The 12354-nt window shown below is 41.6% G+C and overlaps 1 protein-coding gene across 1 annotated transcript in view; it reads left to right on the plus strand.

Annotated features, from left to right (window-relative positions):
• AKAP11 (A-kinase anchoring protein 11) overlaps positions 1–7080 on the plus strand; it is a 44862-nt gene extending 37782 nt beyond the window's left edge. Inside the window, exon 12 of the mRNA XM_063304565.1 lies at positions 4986–7080. Coding sequence (XP_063160635.1) covers positions 4986–5135 — 150 coding nt within the window. The 3' untranslated portion in view covers positions 5136–7080. The remainder of the gene's footprint in view (positions 1–4985) is intronic.
• The last annotated feature ends 5274 nt before the right edge of the window (positions 7081–12354 follow it).

The following is a 12354-nucleotide window of genomic DNA, read 5'->3' on the forward strand; positions in this document are numbered from 1 at the left end:
CTAGCCAACAATTCTTATAGCATGTTTATTTCTGCTATGTTTTCTATCACATCCACTATACTTTATTCTGGTTTCTGTTGCATTATCAGTGAGAGCTCTCCTGAAGCACAGCATAGCTTCCTGTTTTAATGTTCCTTCAGTGTTTGAGAGTATCAAGAACACAGAATGGAATTCTTTTTATTGTTTCTACTTTCATTTGTATAAATAGATATCATATAACAGAACCTGACGATGATAGATGGTGCCTCGTTGGTGATCAAACATTTCTGTCTGTAAAATTCTAGGGCAAAAAAAAAAAAAAAGTTGAAGGCTTGATGATGGTCAGATGAAGACCCTAATCTGAGATCTTTGCTGATCTCTGCTTGGAAACATCAAGCAGTGTCTAAAGCTATTCAGATGTGTGTGACTTGGAATCCACTTTCATTTTCTTCCCGTTGAATGGTAGAACGCTTCCTATCTTCCAAAATACGCTTTGCACTGTGATTGTCTCATTGAGTTCATTCTGAAGCAGATAATGACCACACTGTGATCTGAACTCTGTGGTCTTTTCAGAAAAAACTTCCCTTCCAGGTACTTGCTTGTTTGTACAGATCATATTCCACCCACAATTATGGACTGCCACATGAAGATATGTATGAACTCACAGTCTGTAATTAAGCAATGTTATTGTCCACCAGGATGGCCTGTTCCAAATGCAGCTCATTAGAAGCCATTTTGGCTGTTCCTTTAGGCAGTCTATTTAGCAACTGTATCTATATTACTATAGAATCAGGTGCAGCTTCTGTGGCATTCACCTTTTCAAAATGTCACATTGAAGTAAAATATCTTGGCTAATTAGTAGGTGAGTCAGAGACCCTGCTGAAACTTTTGTGAAATTGTGAAGGAGTTCTGGGTGAACTTGGTCCAGGCAGTTCTCTCAGCCCTAGGAAGAAGGCGGCAATGGCAAGCCACTTCTGAAAAATTCTGCCAAGAAAATGGTAGGGGGCAGTCGCCAGGCGTCAAAATCTGACTTGAAGGCAAAAATTTGAATTGAATTTTGGGCACTATGAAGTCATCTTGCAGCTGTGAGCTTGGCTGCCTGCGTTCTGGATCCATGCCCCTCCTGGTTAGTCAAGACCTCCTGGGAGGTGACAGGTGGTTGGGTCTAAATGGTGATTGCGGGTGGGCGTGGCTCTGCCAGCCTTGAAGGAAGTGGTATGGTGCCCCCTTCTCAAAAGGCCATCCTTGGATAACTTTGGTCCAGTTACCAACCTTCCCATTCTGGGGAAGGTTGTTGAGAGGATGGTTGACTTTCAGCTGCAGAGGATCCAGGATGAATTGAATTATTTGGATCCTCTTCAGTTTGGGCTCCTGCTGGGTTATAGAACAGAAGTGTGCTTGAGGATGACTGAGGAGAACTCGGAATGGAGGTGGTGCAACTGTCCTGGCCCTCCTGGATCTCTTGGTGGCTTTCAATACCTTTGACCGTGGTATCCTTCTGGACTGGGCAGCAGGGATTGGGAGTGGGAGGCACCATTTTGCAGTGGTTCTCCTTCCTCCATGGCTGGTATCAGTCGGTGTTGGGGATGTGAGGGGGAGAGATCCAGCCCTAGGCCCTTACAATGTTGGGTGCCTCAGGGCTCAGGTCTTTTTAACACCTATATAAAACTGGTTTTTAACATCTAAACATCCTTTTTAACATCTACATAAAACCGCAGGTCAGGTTATCCATTGGCACAGGGTGTGGTATCATCAATTTGCTGATGATACCCAGCTATGAATCTCCACCCCCAGCTGGGCACATAGTTGCATATGGGTACTGGCCCAGTGACTGGAGGCTGTGAGGGCCTGGATGAGGAGGAACAGGCTGTGGCTCAACTCTAGCAAGATGGAATGGCTTTGGGGTTTTGGCCCCCCGGTCCAGTGACATGTTATCTTTGACTCTCAATGGGGTAGCACTTCCATTTGGGGGTCCTCCTAGACTCACAGCTCCTGCTCAAGGAGTAGATAGGAGTCATGGCTAGGGGGGCCTTCACACAGATACGTTGTGTGCGCCAGTTGCAACCATTCCTAGACTGGAAGGCCTTGCTCATGGTCACTCATGCCTTGGTCACTTCCCAGTTGGACTACTGCAACATGCGCTACATGGGGCTGCCCTTGAAGACTACCCAGAAGTTTCAACTGGTTCAAAATGCAGCCTCTTGGTTTGCCCATGTAAGACCATTGCTGTGTGAGCTGCACTGGCTCTTAGTTTCTGGGTGCAATACAAGGTGCTAGATATCACTATTAAGGCCCTACCTGGCACAGGACCAGGTTATCTGTGGGACCGCCTCTCCCTAAGGGTATCTACCCATTCCACTAGATCTGATAGCGTGGGCACACTCCAGGTCCCTTCCCTTAAATGTTGCCATCTAGTGGAACAGTTCGAAAACATGCAAATGTGAGTAGATCAATAGGTACCGCTTCGGCGGGAAGGTAACGGCGTTCCGTGAGTCATGCTGGCCACATGACCCGGAAGTGTCTATGACAACGCCGGCTCCAAGGCTTAGAAACGGAGATGAGCACCGCCCCCTAGAGTCGGATTCGACTGGACTTTACGTCAAGGGAAACCTTTACCTTTACCTAGTGGAACCTAGGCAGCATGTCTTTTCCATAGCAGACACTGTGCTGTGGAAGACCCTTCCCCTCAAGATATGGCAGACTCCCACCCTCTCAGCCTTCCGTAAATTGGCGAAGAGCTGGCTTTTCCCCCAGACACTGGGGCAGTAAGGTTGGAATCCAGGGACTGAAGAGATGAATGGGTATAGTTTTGGGCACCTGGTCTTTTTCTTTTTGTATTGGTTTTATTGTTTGTGTTTTTATCACTGTTGTTAGTCGCCCAGAGTTGTGTGCTACAAGATGGGTGGCCATATAAATCTTTTAATAAATAAATAATAAATGTGTCCATTGCTGTTTTTAATTTAGTCAGAATGCATAGGCAAATCTATCTCCAGATCACATCTCTGGCTGTTTTCTTGGCCTGGGCACTATGTATGTGCTTATCAGTTGAGTGGCAAGTTCAAATTCTTACAGTTTTTTTGCCGGGGTGGTACCCTGACACTGAGACAAGTTTTGTCTGCTCAATATTTAGCTTTTTCAAAGCTCTTCAAGGCACTGGGTCTAGAGCAGGTGGCAGACTTGCCTCAGGTTCAAAAGCTGAACAGATCATGGCTAGCTAATACTCGAATGGGAGACCATCTTGGCTGCAGGCTAGCCTGGGAGGTCAAAAAACATCCAGGTAGAAGGCAATGCCAAACGCTTTGATTGCATTCCCAAGAAAACAAACATGGATGTATCCATGATGTCAGCAGGAGTTGAGTTTGGCTTGAAGGAAATGTGTTGAGCTCTACCAGGACAAAATGGCAATCTGGTTGCTAGATCATGAGCTTTGTTCATTGGGGAAGGACTTGGAAGGTCCTTCTAGGACAAGATGGAAACATTGGCAGCCAGGGCCTGGGGATAAGAACGAGTCATTGAGACACAACAGTCCAGAGAAAAAGCCCATTCATGGGCAGTTGACCATGACCATCTATCAGCAGCCTTAATGAAATTAAACCAGTTGTTCTAGATTATAAATAAGGATTGAGGGAAAGTGCTTGACTTCTGCGTGCAACGTGTTGTGACACAGCCTTAGTTCTCACAAATAATGGGAACTTGTATATCTGACCGTTCCACAACATAGAACCAATGCTGATTAGCGAGAAGACTAGTATGCTTTCTTGCTTCAGATGTTCAGTTTTTCTTTAAAAATGTATTTTTCTATTTACACTTCTGCTATTTCGTTTAGAAGGGCATTCAGTTCTCATACATGCACCGGAAGTAGGTTAGCCCTCTATTTGAGAACTGAGTTTAAGACACGCATGCATGGAGTTAGCATTTAGTACTAGAAGTAAACTTGATGCAGTGGGATTCTCAAAAACCTGCCAGTGTCACAGAGTTAACATCCGAGGCAAAACATTTTTGTTACTTTTCAGAAAGGTTCATGGAGGACACAGGAGCAATAAAACATGATGTGTTGGGTCAAAAGAAACCTTCAGATGTTTCAAAATTCCAGTTTTCATCCCAGATAGCTAACAACTTTTTCCTCTCCATCATACACATGTGTTTTTATTCAAGCTGCTAGACAAGGAAAACGCTTCCTGAGGCCCTTGGAGCAGAAAAGTGTTTTAACTACATAAGCTTGGCTTGTAGTTGGAAATTTTAATTTCTGTGTTGTGGATCTTTACGCTTCCTAAATGTGCCACTCTGGAGTCAGTGGTTTCCAATGACAATAGAGTACATTTACCAAAACAACCGCACTTTATGTCATGGAACGATGGAAAGGGATCTATTTTAGTTCTCATTTGGGCAACCGTTGAATGCCAGTTTATTCAGGGTGGTTACCAATGAATTGATTTTTGCACAAAATAAAAAAGCTGTTGCCTACTACTTGCACAACCATGGCCATTAGAACTCTTGGGAATATCTCTCTGAAAAGCACGTTTAAGGAAATGATTGGGAAGAAAAATACCTGGTTTTGAGAATACCTTATTTTTACATGTGAAAAAATAGAAACCTTTCTGATGTCTACGTAATGCTGTGGTTGCACTTGCTAAGTTTAAGACAGTGTTACTCAACGTTGGCAACTTTAAGACGCGTGGACTTCAACTCCCAGAATTCCCCAGCCAGCACAGCCCAATTCTGGGAGTTGAAGTCCACGCATCTTAAAGTTGCCAAAGTTGAGAAACACTGGTCTAAGAGAAGGACAGTGAAGACAAATGGCTTCTTTAGAAATGCTCACTTTCTTGAGAGAGGGAAAGACAGAAGCAAGAAGTCCAGATGGGTGATGATGCTCTGCAGCCTCCTTTAGTAATTCGCTTTTGTGTGCATAGGGTAAGGCTTACCCTATACTAGGGCACTGGTATGGTCAGCTATCAGATATTAATTGGATTCCTTCATTCCCCCCTTGTCTTTTCCTTTGCTTCTAGCTTTCCAAGACATTACAGGAGAAAGGCTGGAAAGTGGGAGACCTCTTCCAGGCAGTCCTGAAATACTGTGAAGCCATGGAGAAGTCTGCTGATGGGGAGAGAAGTCCGGGAAGCCGAACACTCTTTGGCTGGCTTCAGGAGCACGTCTGAATGGCCAGAAAGGTTTCTGCTTGCTTCAGCTCCTAAATCCTTCCAGGGGGCGGGGCGGGGGGAGAAACTGTGTGTTAACTAGCAAATGTAACATTATTTGCATTGTGAGGAGCGTTAGGCCGAGAGTAAATATAACTGTACTGTCAAGTGCTTTGTGAAACTGTATGCTTTTTATATCCAGTGTGTGTAATCAGAACGAGGGTCTCCACTTGGTCTTTTCTCATGAACACACAGCTCTGCTCCGTCCAGTCTGTTGCAGTGGTGGGAAGAATTTGCTTTCTGTGATGTATGTTTGATAAGGATTCCAGCCAAACTGGGACAGGAGTTACATATCATCTCAGTCTAGTTCATGTCTTTGTCCCTGTGTTTTGCCTCTTTCCTTGGAACAAGCTCCGGGGAAAACTCAGTGTTCAGTGGGTCCAGCAACAGTTAGCTACGGCCTTTTTCTCTGAGGACATTGGGGCCCGCAGATTCGATCACTCGTTTCTTTGCTGCTTCTACTGAACTTCAACCAAGCCTTGCTGATCAGGCTGAAGAGGACCAAATTAGATTGGAACTGGGGTAGGGGTAGGGGTCAGGTTCAAAGTGTGGATTTCATTACTTGGACCAATGAAAGACAGAATACTCTTTATTCCCAAATGAAGGGTGGTTGAAGACCATAATTCTCAATATTAAATTCTCATATTGGTTGTATCTGAGAACATGTGTTATAGATTTATGTTCTGCATCCCTATAATATTTTAATACTTCCTTTAGAAACCAAAATATTACAGTCCCTCCAGAATACGCTTTTCTTCCATTCTGTAAAACACACTCTTCGTAAAACAAATAGCCACAGAGAAGAAAAATAGTATAGACCAGTAGCTAAGAAGTTGAGTCCTTCAGTCATTGTGCTTCTGGTTTATCAGGTGGTATCAGAAAACATATTTAATGTGTCTTCAAAATAATAAAGGAGTTGCACCTTTATAGATCTTTTTTTTCTTTACTCAACTGCGTTCTGTTAAAATAGGTTGAGGACCCAGCAGATAGGAAACATTGGCATAAGTCATATCAACATTACATAGTCATTTTAGAGAAATGATCACAGATCGAGGGGATTCTTCAACTTTGTGACATGGATCAATCTGAACTAGTTTGTAGAAAAGAGGAAGATCCTCAGTACATCTGTTCCCCGGGGACCATATCAGTACATCATTCTTTGAGGGAGAACTACCCAATATTTGAACCACTGAAGCTGGAGAACAGCGCGGTAGAATTATTGCTGCCCTCTAGAAAATGAATTTTTTTCCCATTTGCTTCTAGTAAGGATAAAAAGGAGGTTGCTGCACAGGAAACAGAAGCCAGTGTGTTAAATAAAAAACCCCTTTCTAGTGAATGGAGAGGGATGAAGTAGGAGGTGGGGTGTGTCTGTGAAGATTAAGGAGCTTTTCCAGGATTCTTCATTGAGATAGGTGTTGCAAAGGAAGAGTCCATACAGGTTGCAAAGCCAGAAAAAGATTGAATGACATGCCCTATTCCAGTCTTAACAGCAGGCTCAAAAGTTAATGGTTGAAGCTGTAGTTAATGTCTGCGATCGCTTGGGGTTCTGCTTTTTTTTACTTGGCTAGTACAGAATGTGGGATTTACATGTCCTTCCAGGAATATCAAAATACATGTCTGAATGCTGGCCATACGTTGTTTGCTATGCACGTTTCCGGTTTCCTCTGTACAGCGGAGCTTTCTGTTAAGGAATTGTATAATATTCTGACTTGCTCTTTGGTGTGTGTGTGTGTGTGTGTGTGCGCGTGCATGCATGTGTAAATGAAAGTCGAGATGAAGATCTTTCACTGTAATGATGACAGGTGGTTGTAAGGAAATTGATGCAATTAGATATGAGATGTGAATTTCAAGTTGCCCTAAATTCGTTGTTTTAACAGTACCTTAAAATAAATTGTATATGAGCAGATACCTGTGTGGTTCATAATTTATCTCTTAAATGAAAGCAAGCCTCACGCATGGAGCTTCTTAGATGAGCATTCTTGTCATTTTGGACATTTCCTAAAATATTGCAAACTAGTTAGAGAAAACTGCATATGCAAATCAATTAAATGTAAGTATTACATGTAAGTTTTTCTATAACATTACCTAACAGTATTGGCCTAATATTATGAATCCTTGCTCTTAAGTCTTGTTACTATGCCATGCATGGAGATTCCAAATATTTGGACAATCTTCTGTCTGTCTATTGACCGGCTTATCTAATCTGTCATATTTATACCACTGCAATTGTGAGACTCTCAACAAATTACACTAATTATAATAATTAAGAGCAAAACCATCCTTTAACATAAAACATCCAAGGTAGGATTAAAACCACTGAAATTATAAATCATGGAACCAGAGGTACCAATAAACATCAGTCATTTGGATGGGCTAAGGGCAAATCCTGTTGCTGTGGTGAAAACTAAAAAAAATTAACAGACAAGAGACAGCCATAAAAAGGATTCCAAAAATCAATTGCACTTTTGATACTGTTCTCTAGAGGATCAGGAATCCCTCCTGATCACTTCCCACATGTTGGAAAATGTTGCCACAGGTCTCTAGAGAGGATCCTTTTCTGATCAATTCTTAATTTAACCCTTAGGATCCATGCCAGCTTTTTAAAACAAGTTCTTCGAAAAGACAGATTCTAGAATTAGAAATTCTAAGCTGGTTCTGACTAATACTTTATTCATGTAAGGGGGAAGAAAAGGTTAATGAACCAATAAGCTGAGATATTCTGCTTTTCTGAGAGCCTAAGGTTTTATATCCCAAATGAATATTGTTGGGTTTCTTCCTACCCTTTCACTAACTATCTGGCTGGCCCTGTTTCTAAAAGTCTTAAGTAAATGAAGATGTGCTTGCTCAAAAGAAGATCCATAATCAAATGTCCATATCTGGATTCAGATCAAGGACACTTGTTTTAATAAACATGAAGCAAAGTAACTGCTTTGCTGGATTATATCCAAGTCTCTGAAATTCAGCCTTCTGTTTCTAAGGGCCAGCCAGATCGTCTAGAGAAGGTTAAAAACTTACACAATTTCATCCAAGTTATCTGATAGAGTTTTTGGGAAAAACTTTTTTCAGTGCCCAGAATGTTTTTCCAATAGCTCTGACAAGTACTTCAGAGGGCAGTGGTGGTATAAAGTAAAGTTAGGTTTAAATGTCATATACAATGTAAAATCATTACTTTTGCTGGAATTTTTGTACATGGAGTAGAAAACCCAGTAACACACTTCTCTTGCATCATCTGAATCTTGTCAGGTTAAAAATAATGAAGACATTGGTGATTTACATTTTAAGTTTTACAAACCAAAAAGCTATTGCACGTGTACAATCAATATAGATGTGCTACTTAGGATATTTTTTTTTTAATCCATTCAGTCGTGTCTGATTCTCAGAGACTGCCAGGACAAGTCCCTGCAGTTTTCTTGGCAAGTTCTTCAGAAGTGGTTTGCCATTGCCGCCTTCCTAGGGCTGAGAGAAAGTGACTGGTCCAAGGTCACCCAGATGGCTTTGTGCCCAAGGTGGGACTAGAACTCACAATCTCCCAGTTTCTAGCCTGGTGCCTTAACCACTACACCAGACTGGCTCTCACTTAGGAGATAGTCATCTTGAAAAAAAAATGTGATTGGAATTGTACCAGGCCCTTTGCTAGCTTTATAACAGTACATGCTTAGAAATATGGGGGTGGGAGGGTGAGTGAGGGTGTCCTGAAACAAACATGAAGGGCTTTCCCCATCATCATTGAAAGATATGCCTTGTATGCATTGATAATAACCTTGCATACATTCATTTGTCCCTTAAAAATTCTACTAGCCAGCATTACCATGGCTTGTCTTTCTTATGTTAATTATGTCTGTTGTAAAGAAGTTTTGTCAAGCTCATTGAATGTCCCTGAGCTTTAATATAAATATGTTGCACAGGCAGCAATTCTCCCAGCAGTAATAGTTCAAAAATTTCAGTGCTTATTACATATTTTATCTGGATGACTTGAAGACCGAGTAGAGTCTTGTAACATCTCCATTTACATGCAGCTGTGAAGTCCTAGCAGATGGCAGCACCAAGCTGAGTGGCTGATCTTCAGAAAGCTAAGCAGGGTCCGACTGAGTTAGTATCGGAGGGGAGAGCACAGGAAATCTTCGGTTACACTGGGAAGTAGGAGAGTATCTCAAAAGAATACAGGAGAAACACTTCCCTATTGTTGACGAATACTGACGTGTTCCCAAGGTCACAATATGAGCTCCACTTATTAGCCTTTGCATTAGAAATAGCAGAGTTGAGTTTATGACCAAAGTTCAAAGAAGTAGCTTTACTGAGAAATATTGTCTCTCCAATTTGGGACAATCTGAGGGAAGGGCTTTTTTTTTTTTTTTTTGCTCTAGAGATGCTTCCTGAGTCCCAATTTAGCTATTTCTTCAGCTTGATCTTGTTGGAGACCTTTCCTAAAGCCGCCAACTTCTAAACCCTGTTTAATGGTGGTTGCTCACATGAGTTATTGACTTCAGTGGCATCCATGCTTGGAAAGCTTCCTCCTGGATCTTTAAGAAGTTCCTACTATGCCTTTTAGGAATGCATGGAAAACTCACATCTTTGCCCAGATGTTCCAGGTATGAATCTTAAAAGAATGTTTTCCCTCACTTCCCTACCTCAGCTTTTGGAGACTATGTTTTATTGAAACGTTTAAATGTTCTTTCAATAAATTGTTTTATTATATATTTTATCTCTGTTTTGACCATCAATGCTTTTAAGATGCTTTGGCTTTGGAAGCAGAATATTAAATAAATAATTCCCACCTCCCAGTGAAAGGAGGAGAAAAATGGAGGAACTACACTTTATGCAGAAGAATATGGATCAAGACTTGGTTGTTTTTTCCTGCAGATGTTTTGTTACCAGGCTGGGTAACATCAATGTGGGGTTTGCTGGCCTGTCTTGGTTGGGATGTGGTTTCTTTCTTGATTGTTCCTTGATTAGGGGATCGATTCTTCCCTGACAGTTTTATCTGTTGTTGTTTCCTGTTTATCTGGATGCTAGTTGCTGGGCAGGATGTGTGCAAGGCTTTTGTTTCTTTTTTTGACTTTTGGTTTTAATTTTTAAATGGAATGTGGATGGGGCTTATCTTTATGTACCTGTTGGTGGCTGATTTGCAGAATGCCAAGCTTTCAGGAATTCCCTAGCATTTTTGGATTTGGTTAAAATGCCAGAGAAGCAGGAAACAGCACCAGAGGATGGATGGATGGATGGATGGGGATCATAAAAGCAATTAAAAGAAGTTGGGGAGTTTAAGTTTGGTGCTGCTCACCTGTCGTCATCTTGAGATAGATGATGGATGGATGATAGGTAGAGATAGATAGATAAGCAAATCTGACTCCCATTTTATTACCTAGTCTGGTAACAAATCATGTGCAGAAAATCAACCCAGCTCAAAAACCCAGCAGTTCAACTCTGAGCTCTCTGCTATTGGAGACAGAAATTAAAAAAAACAACAAAGCAATTCAGAGAAGGCTTTCAGGAGACTGGTGCTTATCTTTAAAAAAGAAAACTTGTATTAGGAAAGTAGGTTTAGATAGAAAGCCTAAAGACTGCTGTAGCTGTATGCTAAATTAGAACAGCAGGTGCTAAAAGAATTGTCCAGTTGTAGTTGAAAAAACAATGGAACTCCTGGAAGAGAGGATCTTGAGTGGAAAAACATAAAATAACAGAAGGAAAGTGTATTGTCCATGTGTATGTGCCATATGTAATATACAACATAAGTAACATTTATTCTTCATATCACTGTTGCTTGAAGATCAAAACTGTTAGCATCACAGTTTTAAAACAACTGATTAACAAGAATAGGAATTCAAGTTCACTATTCCCAAGGTATCACAAATCAATCCAGTTTCATTCTAATTTTTCCTCCTTGGATCTATCTTCCATCGGGTGCAGCTGTTAGAACTAAAACATGCCGCACCAGTTTCCCCAGTCCTGGATGAGCATCATAACAGGATGTGCAGCCAGATGCCTCGTATCTCACTGAAAACCTTTGACAGGCTGTTTATGTGGGCAGATCTGCTAGATTAACAGGGTTATTTTAGCAAGTTTAAATAAATGCAAATACCTTTATTGTGGTTGATCATAGTTTCACTGCCAAGATGAGAGCAAAAGTAGAGAGGAGCCAGAATGAAGTGGTGAGAATTGTGAGTGGACTACAACATCTTCTTGGTGCCAAGCTCAGCATTCTTACTGCAGTTTAGTTAGTTCTTTTTATAGCCAACTGAAAGTTTGATCCAAGATGGTATCACCTTTGCAACCGTGTTCTTCCTGGAAGGTAGATGAAGATGCAGTCTCTCCATAGCATGTAGTGCATATCAGCAGAAACCCCATATCCTCCTTTCTCCTACAGGTTGGAATAAGAACCAAAATGGGGAGCCCCAAAAAACTCAATCTAAACTGAAATCTAACTCAGATTTCAAAACTCTGATAAAAAAAACATGCATGATAAGTTACTTAGTCTTCCTAATAATAATAATATATTTAAAGACTTTGGAGCAAGTAGCCCTTAGATTGTGAATGGAGCCACTGATCACTAGATAGCTGATAATACCCTAGGGGAAGATGGTAGACCATCCTCCCAGTCCCAACGTTGAAAAAAGGCACTACAGCTATACTAATATAATTTTCCCTCCCTTTTTGGTGGACAATGAGGGGATCCAAATTGCTTGGGTATCTCAAAGTAGGTAAAGGTAAAGGTTTCCCTTGACATTAAGTCCAGTCGTGTCTGACTCTAGGGGGTGGTGCTCATCTCCGTTTCAAAGCCAAAGAGCCGGCGTTTGTCCGAAGACACTTCCGTGGTCATGTGGCCGGCATGACTACACGGAACGCCGTTACCTGCCCGCTGAAGCGGTGCCTATTAATCTACTCACATTTGCATGTTTTCGAACTGCTAGGTTGGCAGGAGCTGGGACTAGCAACGGGAGCTCACCCCGTCACGCAGATTCGAACTGCCAACCTTCTGATCGGCCAGCTCAGCAGTTTAACCTGCAGCGCCACCGCGTCCCTTGGGTATCTCAAAAGTTACTTTTATTATCCATGTCCCTTTTTTCACTTTACAATTGTGCAGTTAAAATTGCCTTTAACTGCACAATTATTTCTGTCCTACTTTGGATAGAATACTCACTTCCTATGCAGCTAATTTTTATTGCAGTGACCTCAACATTTG

The sequence above is a fragment of the Candoia aspera genome, chromosome 5, assembly GCF_035149785.1.
Source record: "Candoia aspera isolate rCanAsp1 chromosome 5, rCanAsp1.hap2, whole genome shotgun sequence".
NCBI lineage: Eukaryota > Metazoa > Chordata > Lepidosauria > Squamata > Boidae > Candoia > Candoia aspera.